This window comes from Eulemur rufifrons, chromosome 2 (assembly GCF_041146395.1).
Source record: "Eulemur rufifrons isolate Redbay chromosome 2, OSU_ERuf_1, whole genome shotgun sequence".
Classification (NCBI taxonomy): Eukaryota; Metazoa; Chordata; class Mammalia; order Primates; family Lemuridae; genus Eulemur; species Eulemur rufifrons.
The window spans coordinates 106,657,410-106,670,859 of record NC_090984.1 but is presented as its reverse complement, the minus strand read 5'-3'; the positions used below and the strand labels follow the sequence as shown (position 1 = coordinate 106,670,859).

At 39.9% G+C, this 13,450-nt stretch overlaps 1 protein-coding gene across 1 annotated transcript in view; it reads left to right on the top strand.

Annotated features, from left to right (window-relative positions):
- STON2 (stonin 2) overlaps nt 1-6,592 on the top strand; it is a 139,559-nt gene extending 132,967 nt beyond the window's left edge. The window contains exons 10-11 of the mRNA XM_069465191.1: nt 4,245-4,447; nt 5,996-6,592. Of these exons, the coding sequence (XP_069321292.1) occupies nt 4,245-4,447; nt 5,996-6,079 (287 nt within the window). The 3' untranslated portion in view covers nt 6,080-6,592. The remainder of the gene's footprint in view (nt 1-4,244; nt 4,448-5,995) is intronic.
- The last annotated feature ends 6,858 nt before the right edge of the window (nt 6,593-13,450 follow it).

The following is a 13,450-nucleotide window of genomic DNA, read 5'->3' as shown; positions in this document are numbered from 1 at the left end:
AACATCTCAAGTTCAGAGAGAGGGGATGGGAAAGAGAAATAGCCTCCAGTCAGACTGAAGATCCAGCCAGGACATGGAAGTCTAAAATGCCAAAGTTCTATCAGACAAAAAGTAAAGGAAGGAATGTTTGATTTATACCAAAAAAAGAAAGAAAGAAAAGCTTACCTGCCCTAGCTTAGCTGCTCACAGCTATCAGGGATGCTTTTGTGCTTGAATGAGCCCAGAAGGCAATTACTTTCCTCCTGGGTCCAGGGGGATTTTGTGAAATGACAAAACTAGGCAGCTGTCAAACCAGCACTAATACCCTTATTCTCAGAGTAAGTGTGGGTGACCCCAGGGGCAGGCAATGAGCCCTTATTCCTATGAGCCTTTAAATCCTTTCTCTTCTTGTTTATAATAAATTCTGCCCTTCTGTTAACAAAAGTGGATATGCTAGCTGAGCAATAGAATAAGGTTTGGAAAAACTCTCGATTGAAATGTCTTTCTCGTATGCAGCTATCCTTTTTTGCATTCTGACTATTAAATTCTAACAGTGTGTTCAGAGTCTTCCTCTCCTGCCCTGAGTGTGGAGTGGTGGTGTTATCATATCCAGAACGTAACATGATGTGACTGCCAGAGGCAACACGATCTGGCCGGCGCCCCGGGCAGTGCAGGGAATGGACACACACCAGGGTGTTCTGTGTCAGACGCTGGGTGTAGCAGTGCAAACTGAAGACACAATTGGACCTCTGTGTTCGAGGCTGCCTTTGCTACCCTGTTTCTAAACTGACAGAATTTTTAAAACAAAGTCTTCCTCTCTGTGCTTGCTTGCTCATTTCCCCTGAAGTCAGCACTGTCTTCTCCTGGTGATAGCGCTGTGATTTCTACCTCTGCCAGGGGGCCCATCTGACTTGAAAGAGGAAAGGAGACACCCTGGATTCTCCTTTGGCACACGGGCCCTTGGAAAGAGAGAACCATGGAATTTCTGGATTTTCAAGCCAGAAGGGACCTTGGAGATAACTTAGTCAAACCTGTTTCAATCTACAGCTGAGAAAATTAAAGCCCGAGAGGTGACAGGACTCATCTGAAGTTCCACAGCCACATCCAGGGGCCTTTTCTCAATACTGCAGCTGCTGCTTAGAAGGGGAAACTAAATAGACACATACTTGAAATAATTTCCACTGTGAGAGTAGAGATTTATAGTTTATCCGGTATGTACAAACATACTTGTTTCAAAGTGATTGCTCTCAAATACTTAAAAGTACTGTATGAGAGATTTTTTATTAAAAGCAGCAAAGACTGAGTGACGACCTTAACCAAAAAAAAAAAAAAAAACCAACCACAGATTGGTGGTTGGATGGATATGGGGTAGCTCAGAGAACTGAAGAAAAGGTTGAACAAGGAGACTTCAGAAAGGATCGCACCAGAATAGCTCTGGTTACAAACTCATGAGTGTCTCCTCAGCAGGCAGTTGTGGGGACAAATCACCGCAGATTATTTTCTTTTCTTGTGCCACTTGGCTCAAGAACCAAGAGATGGGCAGTGCGTTTTGACTGACAGGACCACAGAGACGACGTGCAGCACTGGGGAAGATTATGTCTCAGAAGGGGGGAAGGGAAAAGATTGCTCCCAGAAGAAACAAAGGACACAGGACAGGCCTTCAGCAAACACTTTTTCCTTAATGCTTCCCAGTGGAGAGTGCTCAGTAGGCTCAAGGCCAAATAAATGTAGTTTATGGACTGTATTACACATATATTTCCAAGTTACTGGAACCTCATTTGTGGAAGATTTTTGAAATGCAGGACAACATAAGGATATTTCTTACCTAAACATCCAACTTCTATTACTGCTTTTGCTGTCATGGTTATATATTTTTAATAGTGAAACCCCAAAAAAAGACTTCTTATACTTTTTCTGGCCAATTGTATGTTTCCATACCAGTTGAGGAAATTGTTAGCACCTTTTTCTGGTGCTAACTGATTATTCACCAGGAAATAAAACATTTTGTCCTGGATAGGTAGTTTTCTTTGCTGGAATTCCAGTTCTCATTAGACCAGGAGGAAAGAAAACAATACCAATATGATTACCCTTTTATGGAAAGTAAAACTCTGAAATTTAATGTTGTATTTTCTCAGTTGCATCAACGAAGATGATGTAATGAGTAGGCTTATTTGGTTCATTACCATGAATTAAACTATACCAGCTTTCAAAATTGTACTTCCCTGCAGCCTCTCCTACACATCTAATAGTTGATACTAGGAAAGAATGTTGCTCTCAGAGTTTGCTGTGAATACACTTTGGTGGTGTGAGAGGAGGGAATCAGTTTTGTAGAAAGAAATAATTTTTCAATAGTTTAACAATGTGCAAATATAATTAGATAAAAAGTTGCTCAAGTAGCTATTGAATTAAGAGATGCTCCTATATACTGTGAAGTCATCTGATTCCATAGCAATATATTGGGAAGAGTTTAGGACATATTAATAGTTTGAAGTCGGAGTCATATCTGAGTTTTATTTCCAGCTCTGCCACTTAAGGGCTGGGCAACCTCAGGCAATTTACTTAACCCTCTCAGAGAAATTTTTCTCATCTATAAAATAGGGTTATTAAGACCTAGCTCTTTCAGAATGTAATGAGATAATGCTTTTAAGTGCTTATTAGCACAGTATCTGGCCTGTAATAAATGCCCAGTAAATGATAGCCATGTGGAATTATATCTGCATTTTCAAGTAATGTTTTTACTATTATGTATATCTTATTTAAATTTTTTCCTAAGAACAAGTGCAAATTTTTCAGTTATTACTCTTTAGAAATAACCATTGAAATATGTTACATTTGTGAAACAGAGCAAAACAAATACTTCACTCTGGTAATGTTTTCCTTAGAGAGCGGGCGTGTTATGTCCTCACTCTCTGAGGATGAAAAGTCCTGCCCAGACCAATAAAGAACATTGAAATTGCTTCTTTGGGGAAACTGGGATAACTAAGGGGCTGTTTCAGTTACATAATTAAGGCGAAGTCATTTCATGCTGTTTATTCATAGCCAGTTGCTGTCTGGGGGTTCTTGAAACTTTCCCCCCCTCCATCCCTGTCACCCTGCAAATATGATCTTGAGGTTTGGGGACCATGAGGTTATGACTCAGGCAAAGTAGTTAAGAACACTCTGGAGTCAGACTACTGGCTTCAGTTCTTAGCTATGCCGCTTTCTAGTTGTAACCTGGGGCAGCTCACTTTGCCTCCCTAAGCCTTAGTTTCCCCATCTATAAAATGAGGATATTATTATGACCTCAAGGGATTGTAATGAATATTCAGTGAGAGAATCTGTGTAAAAGATTTAGCAGAGGACCAGTCATCGGGTGCTTAACAAATGTTTCCTGTTATGTCAGATGAATGACAGTGTTTCAGTGGTGACGGTCGTAGAACTAAGCTCTAACTCTTTTTTCCTCAAAAATCTAATAATTCTCAAGTGAAAATCAAACCCTAAGTTTGCCATCCACGTACAACAGAATTACCCACAGATTTATAAAATTAAAGAGCAGCAGTGTCTGGCACCTCCAGCCTACCTTTTCCTACCTCTCCCCCCAGTGCCAAGCTCCCCACTTACAGGTGAGGAATTGAGGCCTGGAGAGAAAAAGGACTTGGACTTGGGGCGGGTGCTCTGCTGCTTCGTAGGAGAGCTGGAAGTCAAACCCAGGTGTTCTGCTAGTTGGAGGTCTATCCGGTGTTCCATATGCTTCCCTAACACGTGTGCTGTTTATAAGGTCTTTGTCATTTGCATGCATCATTAACTCACAAAACATGCCAAGAGCCTTTTGAAAATATGAAGTGATATTTTAAGAAAATTCAGTTCATCTTTCAAAGGAAAGCAGTTTTGCTCCAGGTGGCTGCCACTGATGTTTTATTAGGTGCTAAGTGCCAATCTCTTTTTTCCCCCGTTCTTCCCATTTGCAGCCCCTGTTTCTTAGTACTTGTGCTGTGTTCACCCATCACTCTGCCTTGAGCAGGTGGAATGACCTGTTTCTTAGGCCTTGGGTTTCCTTGCTAGGATACCAGGCTGCTATAGTCACGTGGTGTTATACCAAAGGGTCTGAGGCTCCCAGAGTGTGATTTCCGCCGAGGCAGATCCCCTTGCCCAGCACTGGATCCTCTGCAGGACTGCAGGTGCTGAGCCTCAGGCCTCCTTTGTCATTGAGGGGCTTCCCCAGCTGCTTCTTCCACTTCCTCGCTGCTGCCAAAAAACCTGATCTCTGGATTGTCTTTTTTTCATAGCTTCCGGTCACCCCCACTGTTTCTTTTGCCACCTTGAACTTGGCTCTGACCGGGAAGTGCCTTCCAGATTTGCCAATCATGTGAATGTCGAGTTCAGCATGCCCACAACTTCCGCCTCCAAAGCCACTGTACGATCCATCTCCGTGGAAGACAAGACTGACGTCAGGAAGTGGGTCAATTACTCCGCACACTACAGCTACCAGGTAGCCTCAAGAGGTGTCTGTCTGGCTGATGCTTCCAAGTCCATTTGTTCACCCCTCTTATTCCTTCCAGCAGTGCTTACCGTGGTTGCAGGTATTCTCTTCCCACCTTAGAGGCAGTTCCCATACCTAGGTGTGGATGAGCCTGCTCTGATTTGAATGAACGATCTCTCTCGTGGCTAAGAGAAAGGTTGAAAAAAAATAAAGAGCAGAATATAATGTCTTTCTGTCATCACGAACAATAACAACAAAAAGAAAGTGGGGTGAAAGGGTTATTATTAGTCATTTGTAATAAAGTTTATATTGCAGAGTGGTGAACTTGGAAGTGGGGGGTGGGGCATTAGGAAAGTGTTAACCCAAAGCATGTATTTCAGCTACAAGAGCTGATGAAGTGGATCTAAACAAAGTTAGGACACTATGACCTGGGCACTGGGCTGTTACAGGACAAGACTCAAAAGCCAAGCAAATTTTTATAACATTATCAGGACTGTGGAAGGAATAATCAGAGTTGGAGCTTTCTGACATAAATAGAAAGCAATAATATCCTGGAGGGTTAGAAATTTGATAGAAGCTTAAATGCCAAAGATTTGAAAAGTAGGTTTATTGAAAAGAGATTTTGCAAAGTGTTTTAATAATTTTCTATTTGTAATAATGTCCTTAGGTTTACATGGTGATTTATTGTTCCTCTAAATGTTTTCTTAGTTGTATGAGCTAAAACGTGTAACTACCAAAAAGAGCAAATACTCCATCTTGTGGCCAGGACAAAGATAGCACTTCCCTTAACTGTTCTGTATTGAATTGTTGCCTTCTGAGTCTAGCATGGATAAGTATCCGAAGTGGTGTTGAAAGGAGCAACCTCAATCATGAAATTCCTGAGCTCAGAGGATTCCCTACCTGACTTATCAAAGACCAGAGGAGATGTGTTACCTTCAAGGCTAGATTAATTGATTACACCCTTGTAATCACAGCTATAGTATTTTGCAGATGATTTGGTAGAACTGTAAACACTCCAGTAATGTTTGTAGGGTTTTTTTAAAGAAATAAGTATTGGGGTGTAAACAATGAATTACAAAGGAATTCATTCATTTGATAAACCTATGTCAATTACCTACGGTATTCCTACATTATTGTATAAAATACTGAACAAGATCCTGCTCTTGTCCTGTGGACCCTATGATGGTATAGTGGAGCTGGACAGGTGTACAAGGTACAGTGGAAATATTCACAGGGAGAAGCACCTGAGTCTATTCAATGAGTTGAAAATAGCTTCAAAGAAGGGTTGAACTTCAGCAACTGTGTGAGGCAAAGAATAAGAATTTTCCAGGTGGACCATGAGGGAGAGGGAATTCCAGACCAAGCAAAGAACGTGTGCAAAGAGAGAGTCATGATATACTTAGGGTCAGTAGCTCCAATGTGGCTAAAGCCCAAAACATTAGCAAAATTACAAGGAATCTCAAAGAACCTACTGAGGTATTCTCTTTTGGTTTATTTATTTGTTTGCATGCTTTTCTCCTCTTTTTGATATTTATCTCCAATTTCTATTCTTGGCAGGTGGAAATTGAGCAAAAAAAAAGTTTGAAGCCGGACTTTGAAGGAGATGAAATGGAAAATCCCAAGGAGTGTGGGGTACAGTGACAAAACCCTACAGCAAGGAACCCTGACCCAAGAGTCATGATGTGGTGTCTTCTTGAATAGCTGAAGTTTAAGTCAATAACCTGCTGCAGCCACTCCATGTTGGGAACAGTGTATCAGACCTTCCTGTTTGCAGTTACCTGCATTTTAACAGGAAACCCTGAAATGGTTGTTTTGGAGAGGCTCTTTGACTCTGATCACACCTGAAGCACGTGGTTCACCTGACTTTTGGAGCTTATAGTATAATTAAGCCTCCCTGTCTCATCTCTGCTTATCTCACAGCACCATATGTGGTTTGTTGTGACAGAGTCAGGAAGAGAACCTCCCACATCAGTGTTGACATGATTTCCTTCTGATATTCATCTGTCACACGAGTTTCTAGAAAAGGCAGTCCTGAGAACTTAAGTAAGAATCTGTCTCTTTCACTCCCTCTAGAAAAGGTTCAGAAAAGGTGCAAAACAAATTTCCTCTTTGGGGCTACTAGGTCTTTTGTAGGTGTCTCCATTCTTTAAATATTAACACTATGCAACAGAAGTTTTCGAGATGTTTTCCTCCTCGTTCTAGATTGTTTAGATTGGAACACTTTTTCCATCTCTCTAAGGTTTCAGTCCCAGGATTTGCTATCCTGAGTCATAATAGACAATGGAAAAAGACACAATAGGACACTTTTTTATTCTGTGAATGACCCACATTCTGCAAAAGGGCTGCTATTAAGGGAAGGCAAAATTAAGCTTATTTTTCTTCATTCTGGGGAAAAGAGACATTAAATGTAAGATTATATTCAGTTCAGAAGACAGCTTCAATCTCAGTGAATTCCCAAATTTATATTGAAAAATCCAGGCCACTTCTGATTCCTGAAACAAATGAATATATATATATATATATATATATATATATATATTATACCTCAGGCATTTGTAAGGGGCATTTGGGAGTTCTTTTTATACCTCATAGCCAATAGACAGTTCAGTTACATGTCTCTTCAACCCAAACTTCATATAGGAAATTTAAGCTGAAAAGATAATTTTAAAAGCTATTTTAAAATTAAGCTTGAATGAGCTTTCCCCCAAAATTCAGAGTTTAATAATTGCAGTATCATAATAGATCAAAAAGGTCTCTAGGGTAGAGATGAGGAAAAGCCATATTTTTCTAATGTTGGGAACATTAAATACTAATTTCAAGGGTCAGAACACTCATTTTCCTTCTTCTGTCCCTGGGACAATCTTCTTTTCCTTTGTCTAGTCCTGCTCTCTTCTGCCTCTTATTTGTACCTTGGTGTTTTCTCCCATGAAGAATAGAGTGAGGGGACAGAAAGCATCACGTTTGTAGATGATGCAGAAATAGACAGCAGTATCTCCAGTTTGGGGCTGATAGATTTAAGATTAATTTATTAAATGAACAATCATTGAATTCTAACTATGTACTGACGCTAGCATATAGAAACCATTACAATGTTTTGAAATATCTGAACATAAGACTGAAACTAAAAGAATGAGATTGAATAGGCATTAACAAGAAACCCTGTGTTCTGGGATTTTAAAAAGCAACCAACCCTTCTAAGTACAGAGTGGAGTGTGTGTTTGTGGATATCTGTGTTTATGTGTGTGTGTGTGTTGATGGGAAGGGTGTTGGAAAGACCTGGTTTCACAGCAGTTTATGTAGAAATGTGTTCTTAGCAAAATGGGAGGTCAATTTTAAATCAGCAGTATGTTGTGACTGTTCACAAAGCTAATGCATTCAACGTGTGTTAAAAGTTCAGGGAGGCCCACATGCCATACAGGTCAGTCCATATCTAGATGGAGGCTTGGATTCAATTATGGGTACCATATTTTAAGATCAATTAATAAATCAATCAATAAATTGATTGTATCCACAGGTAGGTGACCAGGATTGTGAAGAGTCTGATTATATAGGGAATAGGACAATAGCTCCTCTGAAGAATAGAAGGTATAGCTGGGAAGGGGGTGCAGACAAGGAGGGAATGATACAATAGCTGCCTCGAAATTTCTGTTGAGCTATAAAACAGAAGAGGAATTAGACTTATTCTTTGTAGCTTCAAAGGGCAAAAAATGAACAAAGGAACTTTACAGATGACAGATGACTGCTTCAAAATAAGAAAGAATTTTCTAATAAGAGTTGTTCTAAAGAGGAATGGACTCAGTAAAATTTCCTGTTGCTGCACATGTCCAAGTTTAAAGTAACCACCTATTCCAGGTGCTATGAAAGAGACCCTTACATTGGATTTGGTCTAGATCACTACCAAGATCCCTTCTAAATGTAGGTTTAGGGTCAATAAGAATCTCTAATTCCAATTGTCTTTTCCTTCAGACACGGTTTTTCATACCCTTTGAAATACAGTGCAGTCCCTTCAAGGTCTTTGTCAAGGGATTCCAAGGCATATTTTTCCTGATATTGTACTAAAGGCATCTGAGATTCCTCATAGAACATCTGGAGGGGTTAGAGAGTTGTCAAGGTGGATAAAGATCATCCCAGCACCTTCCTGACTTCCTCAAGCCTAGCACCCTGTCAGGATCTTTGCCTCATCTGTTAGTATCAACTATGTATTGCTTGTTGGATCTTATTTTTCCCCCTTGGTTAATTCTCATTGCCTTCACAATTTCACCTGGACTTTTTTTTTTTTTTTAAGAGATGAGGTCTCTCTGTGTTGCTCAAGCTGGTCTCAAACTCCTGGCCTCAAGCAGTCCTCCCACCTTGGCCACTGAAAGTGCTGGGATTACAGGCATGAGCCACTGCACCTGGCTAGGACTTTTTTTAAACCCAAGAGTTGGGAAAATCTCTCCTATGCTATCTACATTTAGTACACAAAGTATTATTAATTTTTGAAAATCTACCACCTTGATTTCATCAAATTTGTTTTCCCTCTACTGTTTTTAGGAAACTGATTATAGGTAGCATTTAGAGGTTTAGGGAATATAACCTAGTGTTTTACTAGGTCTAAATAACCTACATAGAACACACAGTTGGGCAAATTACCTATGTAATAACCTACAAAGAACACACAGATTACCTTTTTGATGTATACATTCTCTGTTTGCCACCCTGGATCTGGGTTTTTACTTTTCAAATTTTTTTTGTGGTCACAAATAATCCTTGTTTGTTATCAATAATGTGAAAATATTAAAAGTGAATTCCTTTTACTAGTGTTAATACATAATGTTATTATTAGAACATAAATCAGATGTCACATAATATCAAGAACTGTGCTTTCTTTTGAGTCTAGCAGGAATGAACTGAAATTTTTTCTTGGGAAAATGAAATTGGTGTTAGTAGGAAGCACTGCTATCTGGCCTACTTTTAGAAATTCTCCCAGTTGGGAATCGTAACATCAACTCTTCTAAGAATGATGATTGTAAGATAACTCCAGCATATCTAGAATTTAGGTCATGTTAAGAATGTGATTTAGGCCAGGCACAATGGCTCACAACTGTAATCCTAGCATCCTGGGAGGCTGAGGCAGGAGGATAGCTTGAGCTCAGGAGTTTGAGACCAGCCTGAGCAAGAGCAAGGCCATGTCTACTAAAAAAATAGAAAGAAATTAGCTGGACAACTCAAAATATATAGAAAAATTAGCCGGGCATGGTGGCGCATGCCTGTAGTCCCAGCTGCTCGGGAGGCTGAGGCAGTAGGATTGCTTGAGCCCAGGAGTTTGAGGTTGCTGTGAGCTAGGGCTGACGCCACGGCACTCTACTCAGGGCAACAGAGTGAGACTCTGTTAAAAAAAAAAAAAAATGCAATTTAACAGGAATTTCAAATAAAACTGACAAAATTAAATCCACAAAAAGTATCATCTGGTAGACAAATCATGTCTAACACTTCACTACCACTTCCCATCCAAACCATGACAAATCTTTACATAAAATTAGGGCATTCTCACCAAGTTTCTAAAAATAATTTCCTAAACATTACCAATGTCTAAGTGCCAATTCTCTACAAATCACCATTTCTTAATTATGCTCTTTGCAAACGATGCTGGCATTAGATATCATGACTGTTAATTATGTATTTAAGGAATTAAAAGTGAAGGCAATGTAAGGCAACCATAAACGTAGACAAATGTGCATATTAGTAATATTTTCCCATGTATTGACTAAGACAAGAACATGGGATTTTATATTTCTTCTAGTGTGCCTTAGGAAATCTGCTGGAGAAAGTCTAGTCCTTTCTTTTGAGAATTGAAAAAATATCTCTCAAATTGTAATTCCAAGCCTGCAAAGGCAGAGGCTATCCATAACAATGTGTTTGGTAGCACCTGAAGAGAGGCAAATAATAACTGAATGTAACAAAAAACTATAAAAGAACATACTTAGAAAAACATAATTTCAGTATGAAAAGATAAAGTATAGAGCAATGAGAAATATAGCACTGGGCTTCAGGCCTGGAAATACTTGAACTAGAGGCCATCTCTTAAAGTAAGAAGCTCTAGGAAAAATAAAAGATTGCACAGCGGGGACATACAATAGAATATTATTCCACTCAAGTATTTATCAAGTGTCTGCTCCAGTCAAGGTGCTGCGAGCAGTCAGCTTCCCTAAAGGGAGCAGTGGCTGAACACAAGGACACTGAGGGTTGTTTATATAAAGTCTCTGGTAGGCCATAATGGATTTATTAAGGGAGAATTGGGCCTTCTGTGAATCTTTAAGAGACATAGTGATGGAGACAATCACTGTGCTCAGTGACTTGCTATTTTCCCAACTGGGCTTTAGTTCCCTGAGACAAAGAAAGTGAGGAAGTTGGACTAAATTGTTCCCTCAGGTCCTTGCCAGCTCTAGTTTTATGGGTTATTTTACAGAATATCCTGTGGTGCCACTTTCAGTGATACTTCATGCCAATATGACTCTTCATATATTCTTAAGAACCAAGAAATTCAAATTTTGAAAATTGGGAAAATCCGCTGATCCATCTTTTTCCTCTTTATCATCTCTACTTTTTATCATCTTCCCAGACAACAGAGACACAGAAAACTCTACAATCCTCTATTTTGCAGTTTCCTTCAAAACACAGATTAAGAAGGGGGATCAAAGAGGGCGGTGAAGATGGGCTGGAACGCCGCTCTGGAAGTTCCGCTGGCATCACCCGCAAACGGTGGTGTGAGTGTGCAGAGGCATCGATCGGTCTCCAGAGTGGATGTTAGGGTTTGAAGCAGAAGTCGGTCTAACCCTCCATTGTACGAGAATGTTAGGATGTAGGATGTTAGGATGATCTCCAATTTATAGGTACGTCCCTTTATGTAAGACTGTGGAAATTGAAGGAGGAAAAAACACTCCGTAAACATCCTGGGACTCTTGTAAGTTATGGCAAAACCAGATGAGAGAAAGGGACATCCTCCCCCGACCCCTGCCATCCTCGCTGTCTCTTAGTAACACCCAAATGTAGTTTAAAAAATTTAAAACCATGTACAAGCTACACAACAGCATCTCTTTTGTGGTGTACTTGAGTATGATTTTAGTTTCTTTCTGGTTGTACTTAGATGTGTTGGATCGATTCCAACTAGACAGAGCAAGGAATTCCAGCATCCTTTTCCTGTTCACGTCTGTGTTCCGCCTCAGATCAAACCCTCAATTCTGGTTGTGGACACTGTCTAGCCACACTGACAGGAGTCTTGAGCACCGTTGCTCGCCTCCACATGCTCTAGGATGAGCGACCCCAGAGGGACTGTTCGGGAGCAGTGCTGGGACAGCAATGTGCAGTCAGATCCCAACAGCAAGCTGTAAGGGTTTAAAGTATGGGGGTGAGGGAAGAGAAGGATCCGAACTCCTCTGACCGTAAGCCAGCGTTCATTCAACATTTGTGTCCCCCTGCCAACAGAACCTGGAGAAACTTTGCCATATTCAAGAGGTGCATCAGAATCAGTGTTTCAGTCGGGTGGTGACAGAGGAGCACCCCTCCTCGCCCTCCACTGTTGTCACGTCCTTAGTGAATTTCAATGTGTCAGGACAGATAAGCCCAAGATCCAGTAACTAATTCAGCGAATCCAAGGCCTGCATTTTCCTTCATTCATCATCCATCCTTATTCAGCGTAACTTCTTGCACTATTGTGGTTAATTTTATGTAAAACCAGTTTACTTTTTTTTTTTTTTTTAAATAATATGTGCCTATGTAATAAAGTCTACACACTGGCTATCTCTGTTTTTAGTTGTTCTGCTGATTATAATCTGTAATACTTTTTTTGAGCTATGAAAATGAACTATTAATAAAATTTGAACAAAGTGTCACTATGCAAGATATAATGAGATCAAGCATAATGAAGAGTAATGTTTATTATTAAGGCCCATCACCCAATTTATGTGGCTAGTGATCATAAGCTAACAAGTTAACAAGTGACCTGTTTAATTATCCTACTTAAGTTTATTATGTATATAATTTAGTCAATTCAAGTTATGTTTATTGCATTCTGATTTTGTGCCCAATTCTGTGAGAAAACAAATGAAAATGATACAGTCCTTCAGGTTTTCTTGGAAAGTACATACACATAATAAATTAGAAATATAAAAGAGTACATAATCAAATAATAAATTTACATTATGGTCCTGACCAGTTTTAGAACTCAACAACTGTTGAATTGACTGATGAATCCAAGTGACTAATAACACAAATTCAGATGGGAAAAAAATCAGTATGGACTAGAATACTTGGGAAGTTTTCACAGGAAAGGTGGCTTTCAGGTGAAATTTGGCTCAGGGCCAAGAGGAAGGAAATTTAGGGTTGGGAAGGGGCAGCAGCTCAGCCTGGTCTGGGTGAAGGATTTGTGCACAGTGAGAGATAAAATTGATGGTTAGGCCAAGCTGTGGTAGAGCTTGTGTCCAGCCCAAGCTTGGACTCAATCTAGTAAATGCAGTAAAGCCATTTTGAAATCTTGCCAATAAAGCATTCTAGAATGACTAGTCTGCCAACAATGTGCTTGGGTTTTTGGACTATGGGAAAGATTAAAGGCAAGGGCAATAAAGGTTTTTTGGAGTAAACAAGGCAAAAAAAAAAACAAAAAAAACCCAGCTTTGTGTTTTGTTTAGTTCAGATCAACCAGGGACATTTAATTGCAAAATATAAGCATCTTCAAGGGGAGAACTCAGACCAGGGCAGTGGCCCCTGGTGTCAAGAGATCTGTGTCCTGAGCAGAACACAGAATTTTATAGCCTAGTCAGTATGGAATCATGTAATTGATATCAGGTCCACGAAAGGGTTAATAGCCAAATAAGAGCATGAAATTTTCTTAAGTTCTGGAGAACATTGTACTCCTTCCCACTATTCTGCCATCCTGACCAGCTCAGAGTACCCTTGAACAAGTTTTGTGACCTGTCTAGGTTCCACATTGTCACAAGGCATTAGCCTTGTAGGGTCCCCTTTTCCTTTAATATC